The sequence below is a fragment of the Protomyctophum bolini genome (genome assembly GCF_963924005.1).
Source record: "Protomyctophum bolini genome assembly, chromosome: 8".
NCBI classification, from domain to species: domain Eukaryota; kingdom Metazoa; phylum Chordata; class Actinopteri; order Myctophiformes; family Myctophidae; genus Protomyctophum; species Protomyctophum bolini.
Window position 1 is genome coordinate 9,545,281 of NC_137869.1, and position 27,749 is coordinate 9,573,029.

A 27,749-nucleotide genomic window follows, 5' to 3' on the forward strand; every position below is an offset into this window, starting at 1 on the left:
AATATGAGGAGCTCCAAATGATGCCAGAAAGGGAACCAGAAACATTTAATCTCTAGTCCTTTATTAGTCATCACCTTTATTGAACAAAAGTAGTTCAGTTATAGTGCAAAACAAAGAGTGGTTTTTCTTTCACCATCCCTCGCTTCTTGCTCTTGCCGAGCGGGCATTGGCATTTCTTGTAAAGACAAATTACACAAAAATGAAAACATGTTTACTTGTTAAATGTTCACAGCCCTGGGGGTGTCAGCTAATATTACAACAAAAATCCTTGACAAACACAATTCAATATATTGCAGTTGTTCCACTACCCTAGATATACAGTACCGCCCTAGCACTTGACGAGAACATAACTCCCCTCTCATATTTTTGCCTTGTAAAATACACATGTTTAAGAGTATACATCCCCATGTTAGAGTATACATCTCCATGTTGTGTGTAGTCTTCTGAATGCCCCTGTAAGATTCCACCGTCCAGAACACGCTGTGGCACCATTATGACGAGGACAAAAACTAGGCCAGATTTGATATATTACATTACAGAAAGCTCATAATGTGGGAGGATCGGCCCATTGTCTGTCGGGTATGATGAGTGCACGGCGTTCATTGGACACCTCTCTGTTCCACAGAGCCTTCATAATATCCGCTGTCCCGCACACTGCTTGCTACTGTAGCTTAGCCCGTTAAGACCGGCGGGACAGAATAATCCGCGGCAGTTTAGATTTTTGCGTTGGCTGTTAAAAAAAAAAAAAAGCAGATATACACGCTTTGAGCTTGTACATCAGATATTAAATACTAATACTAATAATAATAACTACTGATTTACAAGGCATTTGTAGAAAAAGGAAAGGAAAGGAAAGGTACTATGTTTATTGTTTACCCAGGTTAACTGGACTAAGCTCAAGAACTTGTTTACAGCCAGGCCCTGCTCATAGAACATTTCATGGTAGGGGTTCAATGCCTTGTCCAAGGGCACTTCAGCGGTGGTAATTTTAACGTGCCGGTCCAGGGATACGAACTAGCGACCTTCCGATATCAAGACCGCTCCGCAAACCGTTCGGCCACCGCTGCCCTCCATGGGCTTCAGGTCTTAATGGGTTAGGTAGACAAAGGTACTCTGCAGCTTCTATTGCCTGGTCTATTGAGTTCTCGGCCTCTGCCTCCATTCACTGCGGCCCGATGGAGAAGCTCGGTGGACTTTGGGACGCTTGGGGGATATCGGATTACTGTCGTTCCGATGGACCCATCTGATTTGAAGTGTTTGTTTTTATCATAGTATTAGCTTAAGTATTCCACCAAACAAAGGCGCACGTACGCATACATACACCTGCCTACGCCATGAAATCATCAAAGTTAAAATTTTTGCAGTATATTCAACATCAGCATAGTATGGTGTTATGTCGGAACTATCTGCTAGATTAACTAGATTAAGACATGTTAAAGGGTTTAAAGCTAAGAATCGGACAATATTATTGAATCACTTCATCCATTTATTTGTCAGTAACTCAATTCAAGAAAAGGAAAAAGTAAATACTCTGTTAAAACACTCTGTATATAATCATAATTATGTGAACAAACAAAAGGAGGGGCTGGTGTATATAGGAAGGTTCCAGTGCTTACATACAGTATGTACATATTTAATCCATTCTGTCTAAGCATTTCTCAGAGATCTCTCAAAACGTTAAGAAGATTTGTGAGGATGAAGACAAACAAAGATAACATCAGACAGACTTTACACACAATAACTGACGGGGGGGAAATGTGTTAAACGCCAGGTGTCAATTCACTTTCAATTCAATATGAAAATATAAATAGTCCACTTCCTAAATTACATTATGTTATGATTTAGCTATTGAAAAATAGCAGATCTACAAGCTCGTAGCGCGCCACCGAGTGGCGCGCTACGAGCTTGTAGGTCTGCTATTTCTGAAAGATCGTGAAAATATGTATTTCAGAAAACTGGAGGATTTAGAAATTATTTTAATTTCATTTCGAGGTCAGGCCAAAAATGGGTTAAATGAGTTGAAAGAACACTGGCCCTGGGCCAGTTAGTTACAAATACAAACGAGAGCTGGCATTGCGAATAAAGTATTACGACTACCTACAGATGACTATAAAAATGTGAATTCCCTTGGGTTTTTCCAGAGAGGAAAGGTCGAGTGCACTGTGCTGAGTGAGGGGTGCGAGTGGAGGCGTTGGGGGGGAAGTATATTACTTGGGGGAAAAGCCGAGGCTCCTCAGGCGTTGCTCCTCTCATCTATAGTAAAAGTCTCCACGGGGCCTTTGCTCAGGGCCTGAATGTCCTCCAGGAGACTGCTGGGAGTGACGATGTGGGTTGACCCTATAGAGTCCAAGAGAAATGATGTTTTATTTATTTATTTACTAGGAAAACATTCATTCTATATGACATCATTATATGTGTGTAATGTGTCCTACAGTACGTGTCGTTGCCGTGCTTATTAGTTATCCAAGTATCACCAGTTCACACATTACCCTACACTACTGATTATAGCCAGCAGGGGGTGTGATGCACCAGTAAAGGAGTTGGTCAGACACTTGCATTATTTAACAGAAAAGAAAGCTTGTGTGTGTGTGTGTGTGTGTGTGTGTGTGTGTGTGTGTGTGTGAGAAAAACAAAAACAGAAGTGTATATTTTGTATAATTTATCCATCTAGCCTCTAGTTTGCTATACCACTTGCGCTCACCTATGATGACCTCACAGGATTTGACCGACTGGGTGACCTGGTAGGCACAGCGCATCTCGGAATAGCACATCCCTCCAACGATGAAGATGATGAGACGTGCGCCCCCGCGCCGGTCGTCCTGCGCCCCCTTATGCTTCTGTCTGGCACTACAGCACAGAGACAACAGAACATCATTACAGACACTGTTCCTTATGCTTCTGTCTGGCACTACAGCACAGAGACAACAGAACATCATTACAGACACTGTTCCTTATGCTTCTGTCTGGCACTACAGCACAGAGACAACAGAACATCATTACAGACACTGTTCCTTATGCTTCTGTCTGGCACTACAGCACAGAGACAACAGAACATCATTACAGACACTGTTCCTTATGCTTCTGTCCCAAAAAAAAATCATATTTGAACTGGGGACCCACCCAAAATAATCATATTTGAACTGAGGACCTCCCCAAAATAATCATATTTTAACTGAGGACCTCCCCAAAATAATCATATTTTAACTGAGGACCTCCCCAAAATAATCATATTTTAACTGAGGACCGCCCCAAAATAATCATATTTGAACCGAGGCCCCCCCACCCTGACCTGCACATGGAATTGTAGTAGTTAAGTAGCCTACTTTATTTGAACTATTTAAAAATGTTTTTCAAAATAGTAGAAGAAAAAGGCAAAGTAATTTAGGGATAAGCGGTTTAGCATGGATGAAAATAGAGCCATACTAAAAACCTTTAATTTATATATATTTTGACTGGCACCTTTCCTGACACTTATCAAGTGTATTTATATATACTAGAATTTCGCCCCCCTTCGGGGGGCTCAATCCTAGTGTCGTTGCAGCGCAATATGGGAAGAAGGAGACTCCACTTCATGTTTCAGCTGTGGTTTTAAACTCAGTAGTGTGCCCTGCGCACACTCGCAATTGCAGCTGGAGGGCGACGCGACACACACACACACACACACACACACACACAGAGCGATGTGTGGATAAATCACTGAGATTTGGGAAATGTGTTCAGAAGTACAACGATTAAGCACGCACAGGCAAATGTCAGAAGCATCTGTTTGGGTTTCCAAACAGGAAGTTGTAAATGTGCTTATTAGACGGAGGCAGCGTGATGCTGGCATCTATTGTGATGCCAGCATCACCACATTTCACATAGAAATATAAGCACCCATTTACTCGCTTAGCGGAGACTGTGGGGTGGTAGAGGACATCTCCCCGGACGCGTGGGTATGTCCAGATAGTTGCCTGGCGGAGGCCTCTTTGTCCAGTGTCCATTCTGGGTCTGGAAACGGCACTTTTTTGAGTGTTGACCCCAATAGAAGGTCTGCTGCTCTGAATTTTACACCTCTCCCGCTTAGCGGAGACTGTGGGGTGGTAGAGGACATCTCCCCGGACGCGTGGGTATGTCCAGATAGTTGCCTCGCGGAGGCCTCTTTGTCCAGTGTCCATTCTGGGTCCGGAAACGGTACATTTTTTTGCATTGACCCCAGTAGAAGCTCTGCTGCTGTGAATTTTACACCTCTCCCGCTTAGCGGAGACTGTGGGGTGGTAGAGGACATCTTCCCAAACGCGTGGGTATGTCCAGATAGTTGCCTGGCGGAGCCGTGTTTTGTCCAGTGTCCACTTTATAAAGTCCATGCACTCCAGTGAATAGCATTTATCCATTTAGATAACTTTTTTATGTTATTTAATTACTTATTTTTACACAGAAACATAATGTGTGTCTTTACAATAACTGTAATGTAATAATAATACTAATAATGTAATGTAAAAATTATTTAATTAACGAATTAAATAACTTTATTTTATTCTGAAAGCAACCGGATGTCTTAAATCTGCTAGCTCTCAGACCGGAAGTTCTAAATTTGCTCATAAGACGGAGCCTTAGACGGAGCCAACTCGCAGGCAGTGCGAGAGGCTGGTTACAGGATTCTATAGGACACCCGTTTTGGTGTGACACACACGGCTTCCACATTTAGCTTGATACTGGGTGAAAGTGTCCTTCCAAAAATTGTTATTGCGCTCGAAATTCTTATTCACAATGACATCGAGTTGAGGTGTTTGTGTTTTAGGGTAATTGTTGCATAAGCGCTATTTCGCACTATTTCTCCCTCCCCTCCCCTGTGTCTGAAGCAGCTAGCATGGAAGCTATATGGATTATGGAAGCTTTCCCTCCGATTGCACACAACCATGCCATTATCCACGCGTCCATCCGATTGCTTTTAATGTAAATGTCCCATCCACTGAGCAAAAGCGATATAAGCGCCTTATTCATTCATTCGATTCATTTGGGTGTGGGGCTGTGCAGTGCTGTGGGCAGCCTTTCTGACGGAGGCTCGGAGCTGCTGCTGCTGACGCTGTTCGAGTCGCATGGAGCAGTATAGAGTAGGCGTGGCGCAGCATTAGAAGGGCGCAGCAAATGCACGACATTGAGGGGTAGAAACCATCCCGGTCGCGTGGTTCATCTAACGCGTGTGTCACTGTGAAGGACTGGCCCCATTAAGTGAACGTAGTTGGCGTAGTAGACGCCAACATGACGATTCTGACGTAGGCTGTTGATGTTGAGCAACAATGGCGTGGTTGACAAAAGTAATATTTATTCAGTAATTAAGACATTTCTTTCAATGAAATGTAGCCTATATGTATTCTGGGAGTGTGCCGAATTTATTTTGCATATAGAGATGTGTGGTGAAAGTGTGGTTGGGTCGGAGAAAGCTGTTGGATAAACGGCCATGTGCTTATGTACCCCTGTCTATTAGGGTAGCAGGATTTTGACTGGCACCTTTCCTGACACTTATCAAGTGTCCTGACAGTGTAAGTAGCCATACATGGGATTTCAAATGAAAACAAAACATTAGATTTACCGGTAATTATAAAGATGTGAGCTTCAAACTCCTACCTGACTGCACCGGAGCCGTTCCAGGCTGCAGGACATTCGGACTGGTGTGGCCATTCCTTGATGTCCAGCTTGTTCTCCACAGCATCCTGGATATGACACATCACACACACAATTAAGCCATGACACGAAGATTACTCATCACAGTAACAGTATTACTCATCACATTAACACAATCTCATCACAGTAACACAATCTCATCACAGTAACGTGCAAAATGATGCAAAAAAGTAGACCTAGAATGCCTGTGATCATTTAATTATACTTCGTAAATTTTCATGTATCACAGCAGGCATAGATCGCTTGCACCAGGTCCTGGTAGAAATGAAAGATGCGCGGGCAAAAATGTGATAAATGCTCCGTTTGTACTCACCCATTAAATAATTCCAAAGACGTGGAGTGAAATATGGTCCTCTAGTTTTATATCCATGTGAAAGTTCTGGCACAAAACATGTATTTAGTCAATTATCTCCACTTTTTCAAGAGATGCACACGGACATCTTTCTCTCCGGGCGAGGGGGCCCGGAATAATCGATGAACTGATTTTACAAATAAGTCCTGTTTACCGCAGACGTCATCACCAATTGATCAGGGAAACACAAAAGTTTGGGTCACACAATTGGCAGGTGGTGTGATTAATTACCCAGCACCTATCGCAAGGCACCTGCCAATTGTGTGACCCAAACTTTTGTGTTTTACTTTCACATGGATATTAAACTATAGGACCATTTTTCACTCCACGTCTTTGGAATTATTTAATGGGTGTCCGACCAGAAATCAAGCAGGGTGTTCTATGGCTCTGTATGTGAAATACTGTACATACTGTATGAAACAACAAGAGCCGTTCTAGGGCTAGCACAAAAGGAGCTTTTTTTTAATGTAGAATATGTGTCCGTGTCACAGTGTCCGTAAGTCTCCTGTGAACAGGTCAGGAAACAATGTTGCAAATCATCCAGATGTTTTTTGGGGTTTTAAAAAAAAATCATTTATAACTAAAACAGTGTTGCCATCTCCATTTATTCTAAGGAAATTTGTGCAGTTTGGCAGTTGCAGTTTACGTTTTTTTGGGCTCGTTTCTAAATGTACATAGTTTCTTAATTGGGGCTTACTTTCTAAATGTTGTTTAAACCAGTGTCTCAAACTTTTTCACGTCAACGACCCCCCAAATGAATATGAATTTGGCCACAGATTTTTTTTTTTTACATTTTGTGCCAAGGACCCCCATACAAGTATTTCAACATTTATGAGATTATCTTTGAAAATAGCAGATCTACAAGCTTGTGGTGAGCTGTGTGTGAGCTTGTAGATCAGCTATTTCCAAGTGCTCATGTGGCCATAGTTGCTTATTTTGGGCTGGTTTTCATAGACCTGGTTGTTGCGACCGTAGGTCTCAGATTACTATGAAAACCTGCAAAACCTGTCCGTAGTCCGATGTCACCATATATGGAGGCGTGACCTGTCTTGTCAGTCAGTTCACGCCTCTATATATGGTGACATCACGCCTCGTGACATGCTCCACATGTGGCCACCTCCATATATGGTTGTTGGTCCATCACGCATCGTGACACGCTCCATATATGGCCGTCTCCATATATGAAGACATGGAGGAGACTGGATCATCACCTAGATCTGCACATCTGGGTCCAGCCAGCAACACTACATCTGACCTCAAACCCTTAGATCTCAATATATGGAGCTGACCTGGTTTGACATTCGATATGTTGATCCTTCCCCATCCGTCCTTCCTCTTCGACGTCTCCCTTTTGTGATACCTGTCCATTCAAACTCTAGACGGGCCCGCCCCAAAGTTATTAGTGCAGCCGCGCCCGGCAGCCGGCCCCTACCTGGGCCCTGTTCTGACATTCCATATGTTGATCTGACCTCATCAAACCCTGTACACTCAAGACACACTCCATATATGGCCAGTACAGAATTAATTCCCTATGTTGATCTGACCTCATCAAACCCTGTACACTCAAGACACGCTCCATATATGGCCAGTACAGCATTCATTCCCTATGTTGATCTGACCTCATCAAACCCTGTACACTCAAGACACGCTCCATATATGGCCAGTACAGAATTCATTATATATGTTGATCTGACCCCCCCCCCCCCCATGCCAAAGCGGTCACCCAGGCGGATGCGGGCATGTGATGTCGCACTTCTCGCCCTCAGGTGTCTTACTGGTATCATTGAGGGGTGCTAGCCCCTCCTATATACAGGTTTAATGTTTATCTTGTCTAGACAAACATTAAAAACGCCATTGACAATGGACAGTCTAATGTTTGTTTTGTCACTAACACAAACATTAAATTCCATTAACAATGAACAGAGTTAATTTTCAGTTGAATGATGATTCAGCGATCGGGTTGACATTGACACTGCCACATAGAAGACTCCTGCTCTTATAGGGCTGACAGCTGCAAAAAGACTGCTCGTCCTAAAATGGAAACCTCCCCATAAACTTGAGGTCTCACAATGGATCCTCTCATGATCTCTCTATAGCTCGATCCAATGGGGCACAAGAAAATACACTTGACGTCTTATCCACAGCACTAGAAAAACTTAAATCATGCCAACATCTCTGATGACTATTATTCTCTTTGTTAATATAAATTTTCCAATGGTATAGTACCTGTCTCGCTTTATTTATTATTACTATGATTATTTTTGATGTATTGTAATTTTGTATCTGTTCAACCTGTTGAGTGGGAGGGTGGGTGGGGGAAACCCTCTTTTCTTTTTAACAATTTTTTTTAAATAAAAACTTCTTGAGCAAATCAGCATATGATGTTATGTTATGATATCGCGATGATGTAAGATGATAAGAGTTGGTAGAGCGCCCCTCACTTCGCACGGGTGTGATTTTTACAAGTGAATTTACCGGCCTGCCTTTTGATATTCATTCAAGTTAATTTTATTTATATAATTCCATAATATAGAGCTATATTACAGAGAACATGAGAAAGCACTTTGTGACAGCAGCAAGGAAAGATGGCTCTATAGGTGCCATGACTGGTTGGGTTGACAGAGAGACCCAAAATGTCCCTTTGCACCCTCTTTTTATCAGTGAGCGAGCGGCGACATTGTTGGTGCTGCTGCCATCTCACATACTTCAAAATGTGATGGGGAAAGTTGTCCGGACTTCCCGCACAATGCTCTGGGCGAAGCTTCGCTGTGCTGAACCGAATGCTCTTCCACATGGATTGGTGGAGCCTGGAGGCTCATATTCACCCAGCAATATAAGCTCATATTACAAACTCAGTCAGGGTGGCTTTCCTGCGACGTCACCAAGCACGTCACGGCTGTATGATAGCACCGTTCTTAAAGATACAGAACCCTGATAAAAAAAATTGTTGCTAATTTATTGTCAGGCGCACCAGTGCAAACAATGAAAATGTTCAGTCACACTTGACGGCTTTTGCGTCAAACTCGTCGGACGTCGCACAACACCTTTTCGCAGCAGCATACATTTAGTTTTAACCCATTTTGGGCGGGAACCCCTTTTGATGTTTCAAAGGATTATGTTATACAAGCACTGAAGCACCGAGTGGCGCGCTATGAGCTTGTATGTGTGCTATTTTTGAAAAATCGTGAAAATGTGCCTCAAATCTTTGAATGTATATTCTTTCTTTTTCAGTTTTTAACTAAAATCTTTGCTTCTGGGGAGGGTCCCTGGAACAACATATTTTCAGATGGGAGTCGGCGGCATGTTACATAAAAATTTTGGGGTCCTTGACATGAAATATTGAGAACCACCAATATAGAAACATTTTTCAGAAAAAAAAAAAAACATTTTAAAAAGACATTTTTAAAATTTTCGACGTCAGGCCTAAATGGGTTAATCCCTCAGTGCCAGAGGGTTATACAACTTTCAAGCGGTACAGCATCATGCTATTACAGGGCCTTCACCGTGGGACAGCACAGCACAGTAAAGAAAAGGATAATACATACATACATACTCTGATACTAGCTATCAGATGACCTAAATCTGATAACCCTTCTTTTGTGGCGTTTTCTCAGTGTCATTGCTCGGTTTTCACATGGATGTCTTTCAGTTTCAGGGAGAACCGAGCATAGCACAGTGACCTATATTGGGTCTCTGAATGACAGACCCTTCCCTGTCCCATATCCTGTCATAAACCCACGTAGCCACCACCCTTTCCTTGCTCCACCCAGGCCAGAACCTTGCTTCCTCCTTTGCTCCACTCAGGGATCTATTTATCTGCTGTTATGTGACTCGGCTCAGACGGATCTAAATAGTATCGGGTCATGGCGCGCTTCCTGTTGGAAAGTGGATTTTTCTTTTTTAAATCAAATAAAATCCATTGAACTGACAATATCCACTAATGCCAACAGTTTCCTCCAAGTAAGCATACATAGACTTTAACTCAGCCACAACAACTAGTGCGAATGGATTAAAACGTTACACAACTATCACACCTTAACATCCCAAAACAAAGACATAACCTGGATCACAGGTTTTGTTGAGTGAACGTCTTATTTTTATTTTTACAATGTTCAATTAGTTTACTGCTCCTACGTACACCCTATAGCAGGGGTGCCCACTTTTTAGACTTGAGAGATACTTTCAAAATGACCAGCTCAACCAGATCTACCCACCAAAAATATTATCCCATTGCTGAAAATAGTTACATTAGGGAAATGGAATTGGTAGGGTGTTTTTGTATAACTTTGTAATACTGATGTTTGTGCGAAACTGCGAAACACTCTTGAAAACAAAGTATTGCATTTTGGGTTTTGAGCTTCCCTTTTTGATGTCTATTAATCAAGTGAACATTTTCGAAAGGAAGAAGCACGCACAACTCCAGCTATCTCAGTCTCCTGGAACATTTTACCGGGTGCACGGTCAGGAAACACTTTAATCAAGTGAAGTCACCTTAATTCAAGTGGCAGATGCCAAAAATAGTTTTTAAATAATTTAGATTATATTTTAGGGGCATGTCATGTGGTCTACCTGCACAGCCTGTGTGATCTACTGGTAGATCACGATCTACGTTTTGGGCACCCCTGCCCTATAGCATTTCAGCTCCCATTGTGGCCTAAGTTCAGGTTACTTAACACCCACTGACCTCCATCACATCTTTGATGACTGGCGTCCATCTGGAGAGGTTGTACGTCTCCTCCTGGGAGCGGTCCCTCCGGCTCGGCTTGCGTGAGAATAAACTTGTTGGCTGCAACAAAAAATAAACAAATAAAAATTGATCCAGCCAGTGTTGTTTTCGTCGACTAAAACTAAGACGAAAAATGTTCGTCGACTACCTTTTTTCACTGACTAAAACTAAATGAAAACTAACTAATAAAAACAATAAACATCAATCTATGATGACTAAAACTAAGACTAAATGACAATTGTCAAATGTCAACAAATAAAAACCAGTCGCAGTGTGCCGCGGGTTCGACTCCCGAGCCCGACACGGCCTTTACTGCATGTCTCCCCCCCCCCCCCCCCCCCCCATCTCTCTCCCGTTTCCTGTCAGCCTACTGTCTGTCCCTTCAAAAAACCAATAAAAGGCATAAGCCACAAAGAAATATATATAAAAAAAGAAGAGACTATGACTAAAACAAAAATAGAAATTTGCTGCCAAAAACAACACTACTAAGGGTCTTGGCTAGGGTCAGGGTACAATTAAAGACATCAGGATGCAGAATGATAGGACCGCATTTGAAAGTGGTTACTTCTAATGGGTCACATGCTTGGTCATTGGAAATTGATGATCATCACTTAAAACAAAAAAAATAAGAAATTGTCTCCCATACCATTACCGGCGCTGAGATGATGGGAACACCCAGTTCTTTCCAGTTCATGATAAACTCTCTGTCGGCCTCGATCTTTACATGCTGGATGAGTTTGTTTAGATTTTCCTCAGTGGTTCCTAGTTCGTAGCGTACACAAAAAAGACAGACATCTTTCTTCAGGCAGGAAAAGTAGTCGTCCAAACCGATTATGAATTTAAATCTATATTTTAGGATGATGGGGATTCACTGGAATAAGGACCCATTTTGTTAATGGCATCAGTTTCTTAATTTGGAGTGCATGTTAGAACCAAAAGGTCTGTACTTTGGGGGTCCCAAAGCACAATTACTTAATATACGGTAGATGGAATCAAAATCAGTTTAAACACTTTAACCCTATAATTAGGTATGTCCCGATAACTCAATTTGTGTGTTAGCCGATACTGATACCGAATACCAGTGTTGTGATCTCATGTTGTGTTTATAGCTATCTAGATATATACTGTATCTCGTGTTTATAGCAGACTCCTCACTTTAATGTGCACTTGCAGTTTGGTCAACTCCAAAGCAAAATCCACATGCCCCAACATTCTATTTACCTGCCATAGTGTCAACCCCTTCCTTACCCCCGTGCCGGATCTGTGGTTAGACTGGCATATTCACCGATACCGATATGACCCGATATGACAAATAAGGGCCGATCCGATACAGTATCGGACATTCGGGACATCTCTACCTATAATATACGGTACATCAGCTAGGGTAGGTACCCTCACATGTTCTCCCCGTGTCCCCTAGGGTAGGTACCCTCACATGTTCTCCCCGTGTCCCCTAGGGTAGGTACCCTCACATGTTCTCCATGTGTCCCCTAGGGTAGGTACCCCCTCACATGTTCTCCCCTGTGTCCCCTAGGGTAGGTACCCTCACATGTTCTCCCCGTGTCCCCTAGGGTAGATACCCTCACATGTTCTCCCCTTGTCCCCTAGGGTAGGTACCCCCTCACATGTTCTCCCCGTGTCCCCTAGGGTAGGTACCCTCACATGTTCTCCCCGTGTCCCCTAGGGTAGGTACCCTCACATGTTCTCCCCGTGTTCCCTAATAGGGTAGGTACCCTCACAACAAACATGCAGTAATCCTGGTCTCTAAACTGCCTCCCCCTGGCCAGCAGGGGCGCCTGATGGAGGGGAAAGGAACTGGTTGGAATAACGTGCTCCTTTCCACGCGCTACGTCCAACCAGGGAAACTCCCCCCTGTCAGGTGTAAAGGAACAACTTGGACACTCAGGCATGAAGGAAGCATGAGTTCAAGTCCGTTGCTCTCCCCATGTCCCCCATATATGGGGACTAGGTTGGTGGAGGGTGTGTAGAGCCCAGGATCACATTAGATGATTGACACAGGGGTGAAAAATGTGTTACAAAATCGTGGGATAAAAAATATATAAAACAAAAAGAAGGTACAGGCCTACCGTTGAGGCTGAAGATGTAGAACAAAAAGAAGGTACAGGCCTACCGTTGAGGCTGAAGATGTAGAACAAAAAGAAGGTAGGCCTACCGTTGAGGCTGAAGATGTAGAACAAAAAGAAGGTAGGCCTACCGTTGAGGCTGAAGATGTAGAACAAAAAGAAGGTACAGGCCTACCGTTGAGGCTGAAGATGTAGAACAAAAAGAAGGTACAAGCCTACCGTTGAGGCTGAAGATGTAGAACAAAAAGAAGGTACAGGCCTACCGTTGAGGCTGAAGATGTAGAACAAAAAGAAGGTACAGGCCTACCGTTGAGGCTGAAGATGTAGAACAAAAAGAAGGTACAGGCCTACCGTTGAGGCTGAAGATGTAGAACAAAAAGAAGGTACAAGCCTACCGTTGAGGCTGAAGATGTAGAACAAAAAGAAGGTACAGGCCTACCGTTGAGGCTGAAGATGTAGAGCAGCACAGCTCGGATCTTGTCGTAGGTGCTGTACGGATGGAGGAGCACAGGGAGCAGCGTCCGCATGGCGTCTTTCACCTTCACGCCATCCACGTCCGAGCCCACCGCCAGGTCCTACACCAGGGGTATTCAATTAGATTAGGCCGGGGGCCACAACTGTAGAATGAATGTGTGTGGGTGGCCGCACAGTGTGCGAGCGAAGTGCGGAAACTTGTGGGTTCTCAAAATTATTTTTGTGCTCAAACACGAAGATTTATGTATATTTCTGCACAGTAATGAGCAGGATAATATGTCTATACAGGTATATGCCACCTTAGAATAGATGTAGGCCTAGACCTATTTGACAGTGCATAAACAGCATTGCTTTGACATTAACGACCATCAGCTGGACGGACACACACACACACACACACACACACACACACACACACACACAAACATTACATAGAGCAGTGATTCCAAAGTGGGGTTCGGGGTCCGGGGACCCCCAGGGTCCTTGAGGCAGTTCCAGGGGGTCCCCAGGGAAATGGCTTGGAACCAAATGGACCCTTATGGGTCTGTAACTGGTACAAATGGAACCAAATGGACCCTAACAGGGTTTATTATTGTGAGAATGATGGCTTCCATTTTCGCAACTTTTCAGGACTAGAAAGCCTGCAGTTTCTATTAGCTTGGATTCTCCAGACCGAGTAGAAAAAGAACGTGTCATTTTATCATGATTATTAGTGAGGACCTATTATATGAAGATAGGTTGAAAAGTGGTCCTTTAATGATAACCGTCATTATGGTAATCTCACAATTAATATCGCACACACCATACCTGTAACTTTTATTAGCCCCATTATTATTTTTATTTTTTTTCAAAATTCTTCCAGGGGCCACAAGGGGGCGCTCCGCGGGCCCGCCAATTGAATATCCCTGTCCTACACAGTAACACGCACACAACGCACACAGTAACACGCACACGTCTGAGCCCACAGCCAGGTCCTACACAGTAAAGGCCCATTCATAGTCTCGATTTTCGGTGGTGAGCTGACCACCGCTCCGGTGGTGAGCTGACCACCGGAGCTGAAATAACGTTGAGCGGTGGTGAGTAAAAACAGAGAGAAGGGCTGGAGCGGTGGCGGTGGTTTGCTCTTCACCGCGGCTCAGTGACGTCATGTTGTAGTTCGGTGGTCACCCCACCACCGAAAAATCCAGACTATGTATGAGCCTTAACACGCACACAAAGGATCTGTCTGTCATCATATGGTACCAGATTAACACCAAGATTAACACCAAGAATAGCAGACCTACAAGCTCGTAGCGCGCCACCGAGTGGCGTGCTATGAGCTTGTAGATATGCTATTTTTCAACAGCTAAAGCATAACATAATGCTTTAAAACACCAACAGGGGAATGGGTTAAAGTGTCTAGTTGCCTCTTTTGAGTACATTTTGCCCAATTTGACTATGTTTACACAATCATTTCAGGTAGATTTCTTAAGAACAAAGTGAACACATACTGCTCCGGATACCGGAACGTTGCCGGGAGAATCCATGGTGTTACAGTAGGTGTGTTTACAGTAAAAAGTTAAATGTACCTTTAAATAGTTTTTAACCAACAAACCTGTTCAGCTTTGCAGAGCTTCTCGACTTTGTCCGTGAATATCTTCATGCAGTCCTCAGCCAGGTGCAGATGAACTGCTTTCTATGGTTCAGACAAATGCCAGAGGACATACCACATAGAATGTTAACGAGTAAGACGCGCGAAGCGAACGCAGATCGTAAACTGCAATAAGAATTAGAATAAATTACGAATTAGTGAGAACTGTGTAGTACTGTGAAATTAGTGAAAACAGGGCTCAGCTCCATATATGGGCACAAAAGGGGCCAGGTCCACAACAAACAAATCACTGGCCCCTTTTGTGCCCATATATGGAGCAGAGTGGACCTGGCCCCTTTTGTGCCCATATATGGAGCTGAGTGGACCTGGCCCCTTTTGTGCCCATATATGGAGCTGAGTGATTGCTGATGCAACACACTCCATATTTGGATAGCGGACAGACAGACACACAGACACACGGACACACACACACACAGACATGATCTGCTAGGTCTCATAGTAAGTGCTCACTGCGTTCGCAATAACCTCCTCTGGAAGGAATCGCCTCTAATCGTGAGGGAATTTGGCTCTATTAGACAACTACCACTATTCAAATTATGGACAATTAGTTTGTAATAATGTTTGCTTTTCAGGCACTTATAAAAGCACAATTTGCAACAGTAGTTAAACTAAAAAGTAAAAACATAGGTTAGGTTTTTTTTTCTTCACATTTTGTTTACATTTAAACTAGGCTTGTTTCATTTCTGAACTATGTTTAAAAACGTACTGTCATGAGTAAAATGATGTATTTGCTGATGGGATTAACCCATTTTGACCTGGGAACAGTTCTACAAATGTCTTCTAAATTATGACAGTTTTCTGAAAAGAATGTTTCTATGGCAGTACAGTGGCGCTCAAAATTTTCATGTCAACGACCCCCAGAATTATCTATATTTGACCGCCAACGCCCATCTGAAAATAATGTTGTTCCAGGGACTCCCCCAGAAACACGTATATTCCAAAATATATATTCCAAATTTGTGCCACATTTTCACGATTTTTCAAAAAATAGCAGAACTACAAGCTCGTAGCGCGCCACTCGGTGGCGCGCTATGAGCTTGTAGATCTGCTATTTTTCAATAGCTAAATTATTACATAATGTTTAAAACACACACAAGTGGTTCACGCACCCAAAATGGGTTAAACTAAACTATGTCACCGAAAAGCTAACAGTAACTAACACACACAGTATATCAGTTCCCGAAACTAACCCCTTATAGCAGAAACATCTGGTGATTTTCCATTCACCCAGATTTCAGGGGAGTCGACACCACCACCATAAGACATTAAGCCTTAGAGGCACTGTACACATCCACATCTTGATGCACATGAGATCACTTTTTTAGAAAAGGCCTTGAATGATACACACCCAGCCAGATTATAGCTGTCACATGACACCCACCACCACCACCACCACCACCTACCTGGGTCTTCTGTTTCCGGAAGGCTGGCATCTTCTTCATCAGCTGATTTAGGCCACTTATTGTAGTCTGTAAAACAAATAAATCAATGAAATATGTTGGCAAGGGAGGAAAAAAAATCAAGAGATTTGAAAACGTTTTTGTTATGATGAATAATAAGGCAATGAAAATAAATGAAAAACATCAGTGATCTTCAACATGTATTTCTCATGGCATTGTCAAGGATTAATTACCGGTAAATACATGAAAATCTAAATCTTACAGAATCTGTAAAATACTGAAAGGGGCTCTGTGCGATACCTTTGAATCCGGCTGTTTCGTCTTCGCAGACATTTCCTTCACGAGTTTGCGAATTTGTCTGTTGTTGTAAATAACAAAGAGAAAAACGGAAAAAATGTTATTTCACATGATGATGTGAAATTGCACTGCCAAACATAGCTAACATGGTGAAATATTGTGTTTTTCCACAAACACTAATGCTCTATGGAAAGTACTAACATATAATTAATTTCGTATAATATTAGGACAGTAGCCAGTAAGTAATGTCATTTTATTGAACAGATGAACTACAAGAGAGCAAACGTACTTAAGTAAGTTGAGTTGAATACGCTCTACATTCGTTATACAGCTGCCTCGAGCCAACAGAATTAAACACCCAAATGACGTCAGATTACTGAAACTCACACAGAGACCTCGGCGATGTGCATGTGTCTCAGTTGAACCCAGAGTACATCTTCCTCGTTCAGCACGGCCTCTTTCTCAGAGCCATCCTTTTCCTTGTACCTACACACACACACACACACACACACACACACACACACACACACACACACACACACACACACACACACACACACACACACACACACACACACACACACACACACACACACACACACACACACACACACACACACACACACACACACACACACACACACACACACACACACACACACACACACACACAGGGAAACGTTTGCTTTAAAGGGATAGTTGTAGATAGTTTATCTAGTGTTTGCAACTGTATTAATTGATTGCCCCGAGTCCCGTGGTGGGAGTTCTGCTCTGGTTTTGGTGAAATATGAAGTAGTTCCGGTCATTTTGTGGGGGGGCACAGGGGGCCACGCATTAAAAGTAAAATAATCCACAAAACTAATGTAGTTTGTATTGTTGACCTATTTCTAAAATATGAGTGCAACTTTCGTTCATTTTTGACCCCTCTTTGGAACTATGTTTTTTGTGTCCATATCACTACGCCCAAAAAATTGTTCCATGTGATAGAGGGGTCAAAGTTGAACAAAAGTTGCGCTAATATTTTAGAAATAGGTCAACAATACAAATTATTTCACAAAACGTTAGTTTGCCCCCCAAAAAATGACCGGAACTACTTAATATTTCACCAAAACCAGAGCAGAACTCCCACCACGGGACTCGGCCAATCAATTAATACAGTTGCAACCACTATATTAATGGCAAGTATTTCATACAGCTTAAGTTTAAAAAATCTGAACTACCTTTAATTTAAAACCTAATATCTCATCTAATGTGTGAGGCTGTGAGCATTAGATGAAGTGCAGTTAGTCATCTTTGGTATAACTACATAGAAACACAAGCCAGCGTGTACTTGTAGGTGTTGTTCTGGATAGGGATGAGGTCGTAGGTCATGGCCTGGTAGGTCAGTTCATGTAGGATGGGGCTCACAGGGTCGAAACCTCTCTCGACTATCAGCAGCTGAGCTTGGGTCTTTGCCTGATGGGACGGCGAAAACACAAAAAGGAAGAGAAAAGACAGCTATAAAGCTAACTACAATGTCACAAAGCCACTCCTAAAACCAGTGTCTAACTTCTCTACTATGGCACAACGTGTCAGGTCAGCTGAAGTGCAGGAACAAATGAAACCACTCGCTACTATTGATACCTGGCTAATTAGACTGTGTACAAACAATATCTCCATAACTATTTAAACAAAGTATACAGTGGAAGAGCCTAGAATTTATGAAGTGTGTTTGTTGTAAAGTTATATAATTTGCCCACTAATAAAGACAAGTCATTGTCAGGTCAGTTAACCTTTGGTATTACAATTTATTGTTTTAAACAATGCGGTTCAATCACTAAGGCCTTGTTTATTTTTTGTCTGTATTATCTCAGAGAGGTACCTCACCTTCTTCTTGCCTGAGCCACTGTCATCCATCTCGTAGTGTCTCGCCAGCTTGTTGTCCACCAGTTCTGCCAGTATTTTAGAGTTTTCCATGTTGCTGTGGATAGTAATAACAAGTGATTAAGCACAAGTCATCATATTATTAGGACAATATAGTACTGTAGAGACGCGCTGGTCACAATTCTACTAAAGGCTTGTGCACACTGCACGACATTTGCTCCGATTATGCTGTCGGGAGCATTTTTGGCGCCTGCGCAGACAAAACTCCCGATCTGACGCAAGATAGATGGGGCTTTGATCGCCAAGGTTTTGCTTGGCTGTGTGTGAAAAGGAGCTACGAGAAGATCCAGCACCGATAAAAAGCGCTCGCCGACGCCTTTCAGAGCGTTTCTAAATATCTAGCAGGTTTGATATTTGGCTCTCTCGCCATCATACAGTATGAACTGGGTTGCGAGTTGCGACCACGTCCCTGTATTACAGCCAATGAGAGCACAGGACAGCTGTGCTTCACTGCTCACAGACTCTGCCTGTCGACTATATCGATAAGATGATCAGATAAATCAGATGTATCAGAACTATTACACATTATGCCAGCTAGATATGGGCCAATATAAAGATTCATAACTTAACTAAGAATGTACAATCTTCTCAAGTTACCGAAACATGTGTAGACAGTGTAAGTGTGTCAAACATATATTTCAAGTTGTATAATCCCATTCATGTATTAACCCTGCCCTACTTCTTAATGTACTGTAAATAGTACATTTGCTGGATCATTTGACATTTCATCTAATGCAGAGAAAGGTGACCTGTAAGCAAAAAGTCTTAATTTGGCAAGATAGAAGATACTATAAGGGCGGCTGTGGCTCAGGAGGTAGAGCAGGTCGTCCAATGATCCCTGGGTCGGTGGTTCGAATCCCGGCTCCCCCTCCTGTCCACATGACGAAGTGTCCTTGGGCAAGACACTGAACCCTACATTGCCTCCAATGAGTCGGTCGGTGTGAGCTCGCCACCGTCGGTGTGTGAATGTGGGAAGTGAGGACGCTGGCGTCGACTGTTCGCCGCTTCACCTCCCAATGTATGAATGAATGAGTAAAGCGCTTTGAGCACTTGGAAAAGTGCTATAAAAATGTAATTCATTAAAAAAATGTAATTCATTATACTGAGCCTTTACTTTGTCAATATTTATATAATCCATTCTTGTACGGTTTCCGTAAACGTAGGTTCTCTGAAAAGGTGTCAATCTGCTTGGGGGGGATGAACTGTAAACCTGATACTGTGTCTTACTTCTTGTATCTGACCCCTGGGTACTCGTCCAGTGTCGCACAGAGTGTCACAATCTGGTCTGCGATGGTCTCCAGTGTCTTCCCTTTGTCCTCACTCTGGGTCCTATAAATGCTCCGGAAAGCCCCTGGATTATCACACGTGAACACCTGAAATGGAATGGTTTTAAAATTACTTTTGATTAACTGAACAGTTCATACATTGTATTTTTATTTTAACTGAACAATTGACGATTGACACTAGGCTAAATCCCTCTGATGCAAAGGGATTTAGCCTAGTAGTGCTCTGATGTGGAGCACACTATGGAAGAAAGGAACTGTTATGAATGACGGTGACTGCATGTGGTTATGTAATGATGATACGGAATGTGAGAGACAACAATAAGAACAAGTTAAGTCAAGCTAGAGGGACCGTTTTCTTTTTCCATTGGAAGAATCCCAGATAGATCAGTTCGTCAGTGTCACGGATTCCAGTGGTATCATCAGACAGTGATACACTGATGTTGTCATGCTTAGTGTTGGAATTATGCAAGACGTTTTACCCCGTTCCTGATTTTTGCATTTTTCCAAAGACAATGTGATATCCAAGCTACCAAATGTGAGGAGGACTCACTTCCATTTCTATTGCATACTCATACAAGTCAATGTATTTAACAGCTTGTTTTTTTTAATGAATTATCTTATTCCATTATGACCAACCCATTCTGGACGGGAACCCATTTTGGTGTTTTAACTAAGCATTATGTTATACTTTAGCTATTGAAAAATAGCAGATCTACAAGATCTAGGCGCGCTACAAGCTTGTAGGTCTGCTATTTTTTTTTTTATCGTAAAAAATGCGGCACATATCTTTGACACTGTTACTTTCTTAGCTTACGCATGTTTCATGATAAATGCTTTTATGTGATGTATTCCCATGCTTTTGTTCTTGCTTAATGTAAGTCGCTCTGGATTAAGAGCGTCTGCTAAATGCCTAAATTGTAAATTGTAATATATATTCATTCAGAACAAACCTTTTTTTTTGTTTTTCCCAACGTCAGGCCTAAATGGACTAATGCAGAAAATGTAATTACTGCTTCCAGTTTCCAGTGGGGCATCACTATGATGACATACGGTCTGTGGCACCATTACATGTAGTAGTTTAGGAGCAGCCAACGCCCGTCCCAGTTCCCAGGACTTGTCACAACACCATACAGTAAAAAAAAAAAATGACCAAAATCAGGTCTTACGCTACACCATTTCACTGTTAACCCATTCTGGGCGGAAACCCTCTTTTGGACCAGTCGAAATAAAAATAAAAAAAGTCTTCTAAATCCTGACAGTTGTCAGAAAAACCCATGTTTCTATGTCAGTGGTTCTCAACCTTTTTCATGTCAAGGACCACCGAAAGTTATATGTTGACCGCCGACCCCCCCCCCCCATCTGAAAATGTGTTATTCCAGGAACCCCTCAGAAGCAAATATTTGAGTTAAAAACGTTCGCTCTGAAAGAATATATATTCAAAGATTTGCACCACACATTTTCAAGACTGCTATTTCAAAAGTAGCAGACCTACTGTACAAGCTCGTATAGCGTGGCACTCGCTATGAGCTTGTAGATCTGCTATTTTTCAATAGCTAAAGTATAACGTAATGCTTAACCCATTTTGGGCAGGAACCCATTTCGGTGTTAGCATCATGTCATGCTTTAGCTATTGAAAAATAGCAGATCTACAAGCTCATAGCGCGCCACCGAGTGGCGCACTACGAGCTTGTAGGTCTGCTATTTTTTTTTAATCGAAGAACCACCGACATAGAAACATAGCTTTTTCAGAAAACTGTCAGGATGTAGAAGACATTTTTAGAATCTGATCTCAGGTCAGAATGGGTTAAAACACCAGAAGGGGTTCCCACCCAGAATGGGTTAAGTATATTATTAAGTTACAAAAACACATGTTCAATTAAAAAAAAATACATTATTTGGTACAAGAATTTGGCCGAAAGTGAACATGAAGAAAGAACAAGTCTTACCTGTGCCTCCTGTGGCAGAAAGGAGATGTTTATTTCCTTACAGACGCGTATGTACTTTGCACAGTGCTGTTTCATGTTGTTGAAGAGCTCATCTGGGCAGTCTGGTGGAAAAAAACAACGTCTGCATGTTAAATTCTATCAATCACAGCATCACTGCCCATCACAGCAGTTTTTTTTTTTTCACCCCTTGTGTCAATTATCTAATGTGATCCTGGGCTCTACACACACTCCGCCAACCTAGTCCCCATATATGGGGACAAGGGGAGAGCAACGGACTTGGGGACACGGGGAGAAAATGTGAGGGTACCTACCCTAGTGGACACGGGGAGAACATGTGAGGGTGCCTACCCTATTGGACACGGGGAGAACATGTGAGGGTACCTACCCTAGGGGACACGGGGAGAACATGTGAGGGTACCTACCCTAGGGGACACGGGGAGAACATGTGAGGGTACCTACCCTATGGGACACGGGGAGAACATGTGAGGGTACCTACCCTAGGGGACACGGGGGAGAACATGTGAGGGTACCTACCCTATGGGACACGGGGAGAACATGTGAGGGTACCTACCCTAGGGGACACGGGGGAGAACATGCAAACTACACACAGAAAGACCCTTTCGCCAACCCCGCCTCGGGTATGGGCACCGATGACGCGGAGGAGGAAACACGCCGCCAGCACTACCAACTGAGCCACCGTGCCCCCACAATCACAGCAGTTTCCCTTGCGTTTGTCCAAGAGAAAACGTACCTTCCCTCTTGAAATTGTTTTGTATAGTAAATAGTCTTGATAACATAGGCGAGTAAATCGTTTTGAGAAAAAATGCTGCTATTTGTCCCAATGTGACTGCAAAAACGTTGCTGCAATTTGTTTCAAAAAAGCTTTATACCCTGTATAACAACTATAACGATACAATGCGACATAGCTGTTTACAAAAATGCTGTACCCCCATTTTCAACTGTATTTATTATATTTAGACACTTGTTTTGGCAATGTAAACGTATGTTCATTGTTTTCTCATGACAATATAAAGCTCCTTTGAATTGAATTGAATAGTAGATCCAGCTAGCCATCATTTACTTACAGTCAGTGAAATAAACATAGGCCGCTTTATACTTGGGTTTGATCTTGAAGTCTTCAATAAAGGCGTTCACACACTACAAAAAATATGAAGAGATTAAGAGATATCAAAGCAGTATTTGCAATACAACAATTCAATTCAAATGCAACACAGTGACAAGTGCAGAAGAAAACTAGTTTTGCAATCATATGGAACATGGTTGTAAATGAGACCTTGGTAGTTGGTGACATGAAGTAAATAGCTTTCATTTCTGGAACAGGTTCTCTGTTTTTGTACAGGTCCTCCACAACTTACAGAGAGAGAAAAGAAATGTACAAAAAAAGGCATTCCATGATCAAGTAATATACAGTATGCAAAGAATTACATATTTAAGCCAATATCAACATACAGTAGTCACGTTCATCCCCCATATAGTGTCTTTATGTACTCAGAAAAGCGCTATATACGTTTGATATATTATTATTAATAATAATATTTCCATGACATGTGACATCTGTTCAGTTTCTCATATCATGTCCCAAAGTGTATTACTGAGTTATGACCTGGTCTCCAATGATTCACAACTACATTCACCAAAACATGATGATGTCTCTCTCCCTCCAATTCTGAATCTCAGACATATCACAGCCTAAAGTAAAGTGTGTTGTGGTAAACAATTTGGTTTCACATTTGCATATTACCAGCCATTTGTCTGTTTGATAAAAGTTTAAAATAAACATAAACATATTTCAGTTGATCCTGTGTTATATAAGCATGGTGCATAGCCTTGCTGTGTAAAAATGTCTCATGTCATGACACTATATAAAGCAATGTTTAATGCTTACTTGTGATTCCCTCTGACATAAGATCCGACATTTTGCAACATGACGAGAGGAGCTTGGTGGTGAAGGGGTCCAGAATTAATATCTATGGAGAAGATGAAAGTAGATGAGCCATAATTTAAAACTTACATTTGCAAGAGCTCACTTTTGGTAAACACATTGTAACAGAGTATTTAAATTGCTCACTTTTCATTCAGGTGCCTGGCTGAAAATATCTATTCTGTAACAGTTGCCTTGTGTTGCTGTATAATTGTGTTGGTGCTGTGAAGATGATCAAACCTAACCTAGACTAAACTAAAATGTGTATATTTGTGTATAGAATAATTACAAAATGAAAGATGAATTGTGTGACATCCCGGGCCTACCTTCCATACTTCCGATTTTTTACAATCTGCAATGATTGTCTCCTTTAATCCTAAAATAAAATAAATACTGTAATTAACACAAATAAAACAATCTGAATTGGATGCACTTGGCCATTCATACCGTATCCTATCCACAGTAGTTTCTTACTACTGTGTGGTTTGCATTAAATAGACTCAGAAACCATTCTGTTTTACACTAGTATAATAATAATACGACCACACTCACAAATGAATTATAACTTTGCAGCGATAGCTGGTAGTTGTAAATGGTGCATTTGTATAGCGTCCTTAACCAGCTGTACAGAACTGGACTGTTCACGACAGAGCACTCGCCTTTGAACCGACTCTGAAACTACTTTAATTACTTACTTTATCCAAAGTGCTTTACAACGTGCATTACATTTACCCAGTCTCACTCTCTCTCACACACACACACACACACACACACACCCACACACACACGAAACTATGCCAAGGTACTTTACCTGTACCAACCAGCCTGCCCATTGGGAGCAGTTAGGGGCTTAAGGCTGTATTTTGTGTGTCTTAAGTACCAGGTCTTATTCCCTGACTTGAGTAAACTAAAGACCTGGAGGCGTTATCAATGATCTTTGGCCACTCAGAATAGCCAAATGGCATTGATAACGCCTCCAGGTCTTTAGTTTACTCAAGTTAGGGAATAAGACGTGGTACTTAAAACACGCAAAATACAGCCCTCAGTGTCTTGCTCAAGGACACTTCGACACAGTCAACACTACTCTGGGGAGGTGGTTTCAAAAAGTCTCCATGAGGCAGAAAGGGCAGATCGGCTAAATACTTGTCCGGGTAACGCAGAATACGTCCTCGTATAGACAGCACCTTAAAGCCAGGGGGCGCCGATTTCCAAGCGGGCATCTGCTGTGCCATTGCAGCAATGGTGGCACTAGCTAGTGTGCCAGCCAGGTTTTAATTGTACTGTTGAATTCTACAGTCATTGTTGGGATAGCTAGCAGCAGGGAGGGGGGGGGGTCTCTAGGCTACAGAAAGTGACTGCGCCAGCCAAAAGGTATCCTCAGGTTATAAGAATATATAAATAGGGCACTTATAGAAACAAAGTTACATTATTTACATACCAATAAAAGCAAGGAACAGAATAACGAATAAAGTGTGCAAAAAAGAGGTGCAGGGTGTAATGAAAAGATTAAGAGAATCAATAAACAAAATAATTTCAACATAATTATTATGTTATCCATTTCCTTTCCACCCATTAATATTATGAATGGAAAGGTCCTTCCACAAACACAGCTACCGGTAATCATTTTAATGGAATTTTTGTTTTTCGTTTACACTGTTTAGTGTTTACACATCTGCAGAGGTTCGAGAGGGGGTGCATACTTAGTTTAGACCTAGTCATTGGTTAGACATAAGGTTGGTGAGGGGTGCGTTAAAACGTAGATCTGGGGGGGGGGGGGGTGCATACTTAGTTTAGACTAGTCTAGCTCTGGCCATAGCCAATGCTTCTATGATTCTGCCCTCATAGAAGTATTGGCTATGGACCAGAGCTAGTCATTGGTCAGACATGGGTTAAGGTTAGGTTTAGCCGTTTAGGTTAGCTCTGCTCTGCATTGACCAGAGCTAGGTTTAGGTTAGCCCCACAAGCAGAACCCAAATGTAGAGGTTTAGGTGTGTGTCGGTCGGGTAGGACAACTAACTACATGGTTGGTTGATTTCCTGAAGCTCGATCATTATCGCAATATAATTGCCTCTTGATGAGCGAGATAAATGTCAACATACAGGAGACCCGAGGTTCAACTGTCCGCCACCGGTCAGGACTCGGACATTTACGGAAACCACTGAACTAGACACCAGCTGACCCAACTGTGTCACCAACAAACAACACTCACCGTCTCTGTCTGTCTAGTAGGATGTGGAACTATAGATTCCCAGGGGATTTGGGGGGAAACACGCTCACAAGTCACCAGACACTAGTTTTAGCACTTCACGGCACTTTAGCCGTTAATATTTTGTATAATTAAAGTATCCACAACACTTATGGTTTATCTTAGCCGTAAAGAATAGTGAATCAAACCTATGACTGACATTCCAACATCCGAAGTCACGAAGAAAGAGGGAAAAGTAAACACAAACACACGTAAACAACAGTTCCGATTCTGGATTACCAAGACACAAAATAAAAGAGATAGTGAGGCCTACGTTAACTGTTACGTCTATTATTATGAATGACAGCATCGATCAGTAAACTTACTTTGCCAAACAACTTTTTTAAGCCCATGATCGGCACCAGTTGCCATCTTGACTTATTTTTCCACTGGCTGCTGCGCTGCGCCTCTTCCTGCCTCCTGCCCCCGGCGGCGTCCTGTGCTTTCTACGTCATCATCAACGTCAACGTCGACAAGTGTGCGACAGAGGTCAGTTGTAGTTTTTAGACTTTTATTCCCCTTTTCTTTAGAATATATAACTTTCATCATGCCAATGCTGATCCTATTCTTATTTATATTCACCTGTTTGTGTTTGCGTATAAGGGCAATGTTATTTTTATTGTTGAAATATTTTTCGGTGTTATTTGTAATGAAACAAGCTTTAATATAGTATAGACTACTGTGGTTAATCATTTTCACTGTTCACAACAGCGATAGTTATTTAATACTATTAATATTGTATTTTACATATGTTGTATTAGTTTGTTTATTCGCTTGTGGAACGCCCTACCAACAGTCATTAAGACATGTAAATCCCTTGACTCCTTAAAAACCGCTCTCAAAGGGCACCTACGGAGGGCTGCAATTCGAAACTGGCCCCGTAAAATCTGAATCCCCCCCACCGCCCCCCCTTTCCCCCTCACTGTATATGTTACTTTTCCCTTTTTACCTCCTTTATGATGAATTCCTGTTCTGTTCTTAAATACCGTATAGAAGTATCTATTTGTACGTCTCTAAATATTTTGATGAATTGAACAAGGTGGACTCTCTTGTAAACAAGTGTAATGCTTAATTGGGTCATCCACTCACAGTTAACAGTCTTTGTATCATTTGTTTGTGCTTGAAATGTACTGTAATCATTCTGCAAACTGTTAATAAATATTTCAATCAATTGTTTTGTTTGAGGATTTCAGGGCTGAATAAACCATATGGCCTATAAGATTTAGACTCTTTTGTAGATTTAAAATGTCGATAAAATAAAATGTACGACAGCCTAAACCTTATGCTACATAATAAACCAGTCACACTCGTTTTCCCATTCAGATCTTTGTTTTCCTGCCCTCTCCATAAGCATTATGCCCAGAACATTATACATGTCACACCTATTACCTTGCACATCATCCCCTAAGGTGCACTTGATCTCTGTGTAGGTGATTGGTCGTTTGCCAGTGTGGGAGGGGGCAGGTGCAAGTATTTCAACCACCACGCGACAACAGAGTCGCTGAAGAAAAGAAGTAACATAAGAAGAAGTAACATAAGTGTAAGAACCAGCACAATTCAAACAGCAGAGACACACAGAGAACATGGGTGTCATGAAGTGCCTCGTGATTTTTGCCCTACTGGGCATAGGCTCACAGGTAGAGTAATAACTTTATTTTTTTATCATAATCTATTTGAAAGAAAATGTATGAATGATTTAATGACGTACAAGGAAATACAATTTCACTCTTGGTATGTGGTCATAACAATACTGGGTGGT

At 42.1% G+C, this 27,749-nt stretch overlaps 1 protein-coding gene across 2 annotated transcripts; it reads right to left on the reverse strand.

Moving 5' to 3' along the window:
* Positions 1 to 1,465: 1,465 nt before the first annotated feature.
* On the reverse strand, positions 1,466 to 26,422 carry stxbp3 (syntaxin binding protein 3). 2 transcript variants are annotated; one of them, XM_080770817.1, is made up of 19 exons: positions 26,317 to 26,422; positions 24,072 to 24,121; positions 23,710 to 23,791; positions 23,098 to 23,174; positions 22,889 to 22,961; positions 21,804 to 21,904; positions 19,799 to 19,944; positions 18,515 to 18,608; positions 17,979 to 18,097; positions 17,036 to 17,134; positions 16,652 to 16,709; positions 16,355 to 16,420; positions 14,895 to 14,975; positions 13,266 to 13,401; positions 11,389 to 11,504; positions 10,701 to 10,802; positions 5,608 to 5,693; positions 2,702 to 2,847; positions 1,466 to 2,337 (listed from the first exon to the last, which is right to left on the reverse strand). In XM_080770817.1, exons 1-19 carry the CDS (start codon positions 26,360 to 26,362, stop codon positions 2,234 to 2,236), a joined length of 1,782 nt encoding a protein of 593 aa, XP_080626943.1. In that variant the 5' UTR covers positions 26,363 to 26,422; the 3' UTR covers positions 1,466 to 2,233. The 2 variants fall into 2 exon arrangements, with proteins under 2 accessions (XP_080626943.1, XP_080626942.1); XM_080770816.1 differs by having other exon boundaries at positions 17,979 to 18,103.
* Between the last annotated feature and the right edge of the window lie 1,327 nt (positions 26,423 to 27,749).

What these genes read in the sequence shown, in the direction of transcription:
- stxbp3 (XM_080770816.1), bottom strand. Translation starts at nt 26,362, where the DNA reads ATGGCAACTGGTGCCGATCATGGGCTTAAAAAAGTTGTTTGGCAAA. An exon ending in TATGTCAGAGGGAATCACAA is followed by an intron (nt 23,175 to 23,709) that starts GTAAGCATTAAA and finishes TCTCTCTGTAAG; the next exon opens with TTGTGGAGGACCTGTACAAA. An exon ending in TCATCAAAGATGTGATGGAG is followed by an intron (nt 5,694 to 10,700) that starts GTCAGTGGGTGT and finishes TGTCATATCCAG; the next exon opens with GATGCTGTGGAGAACAAGCT.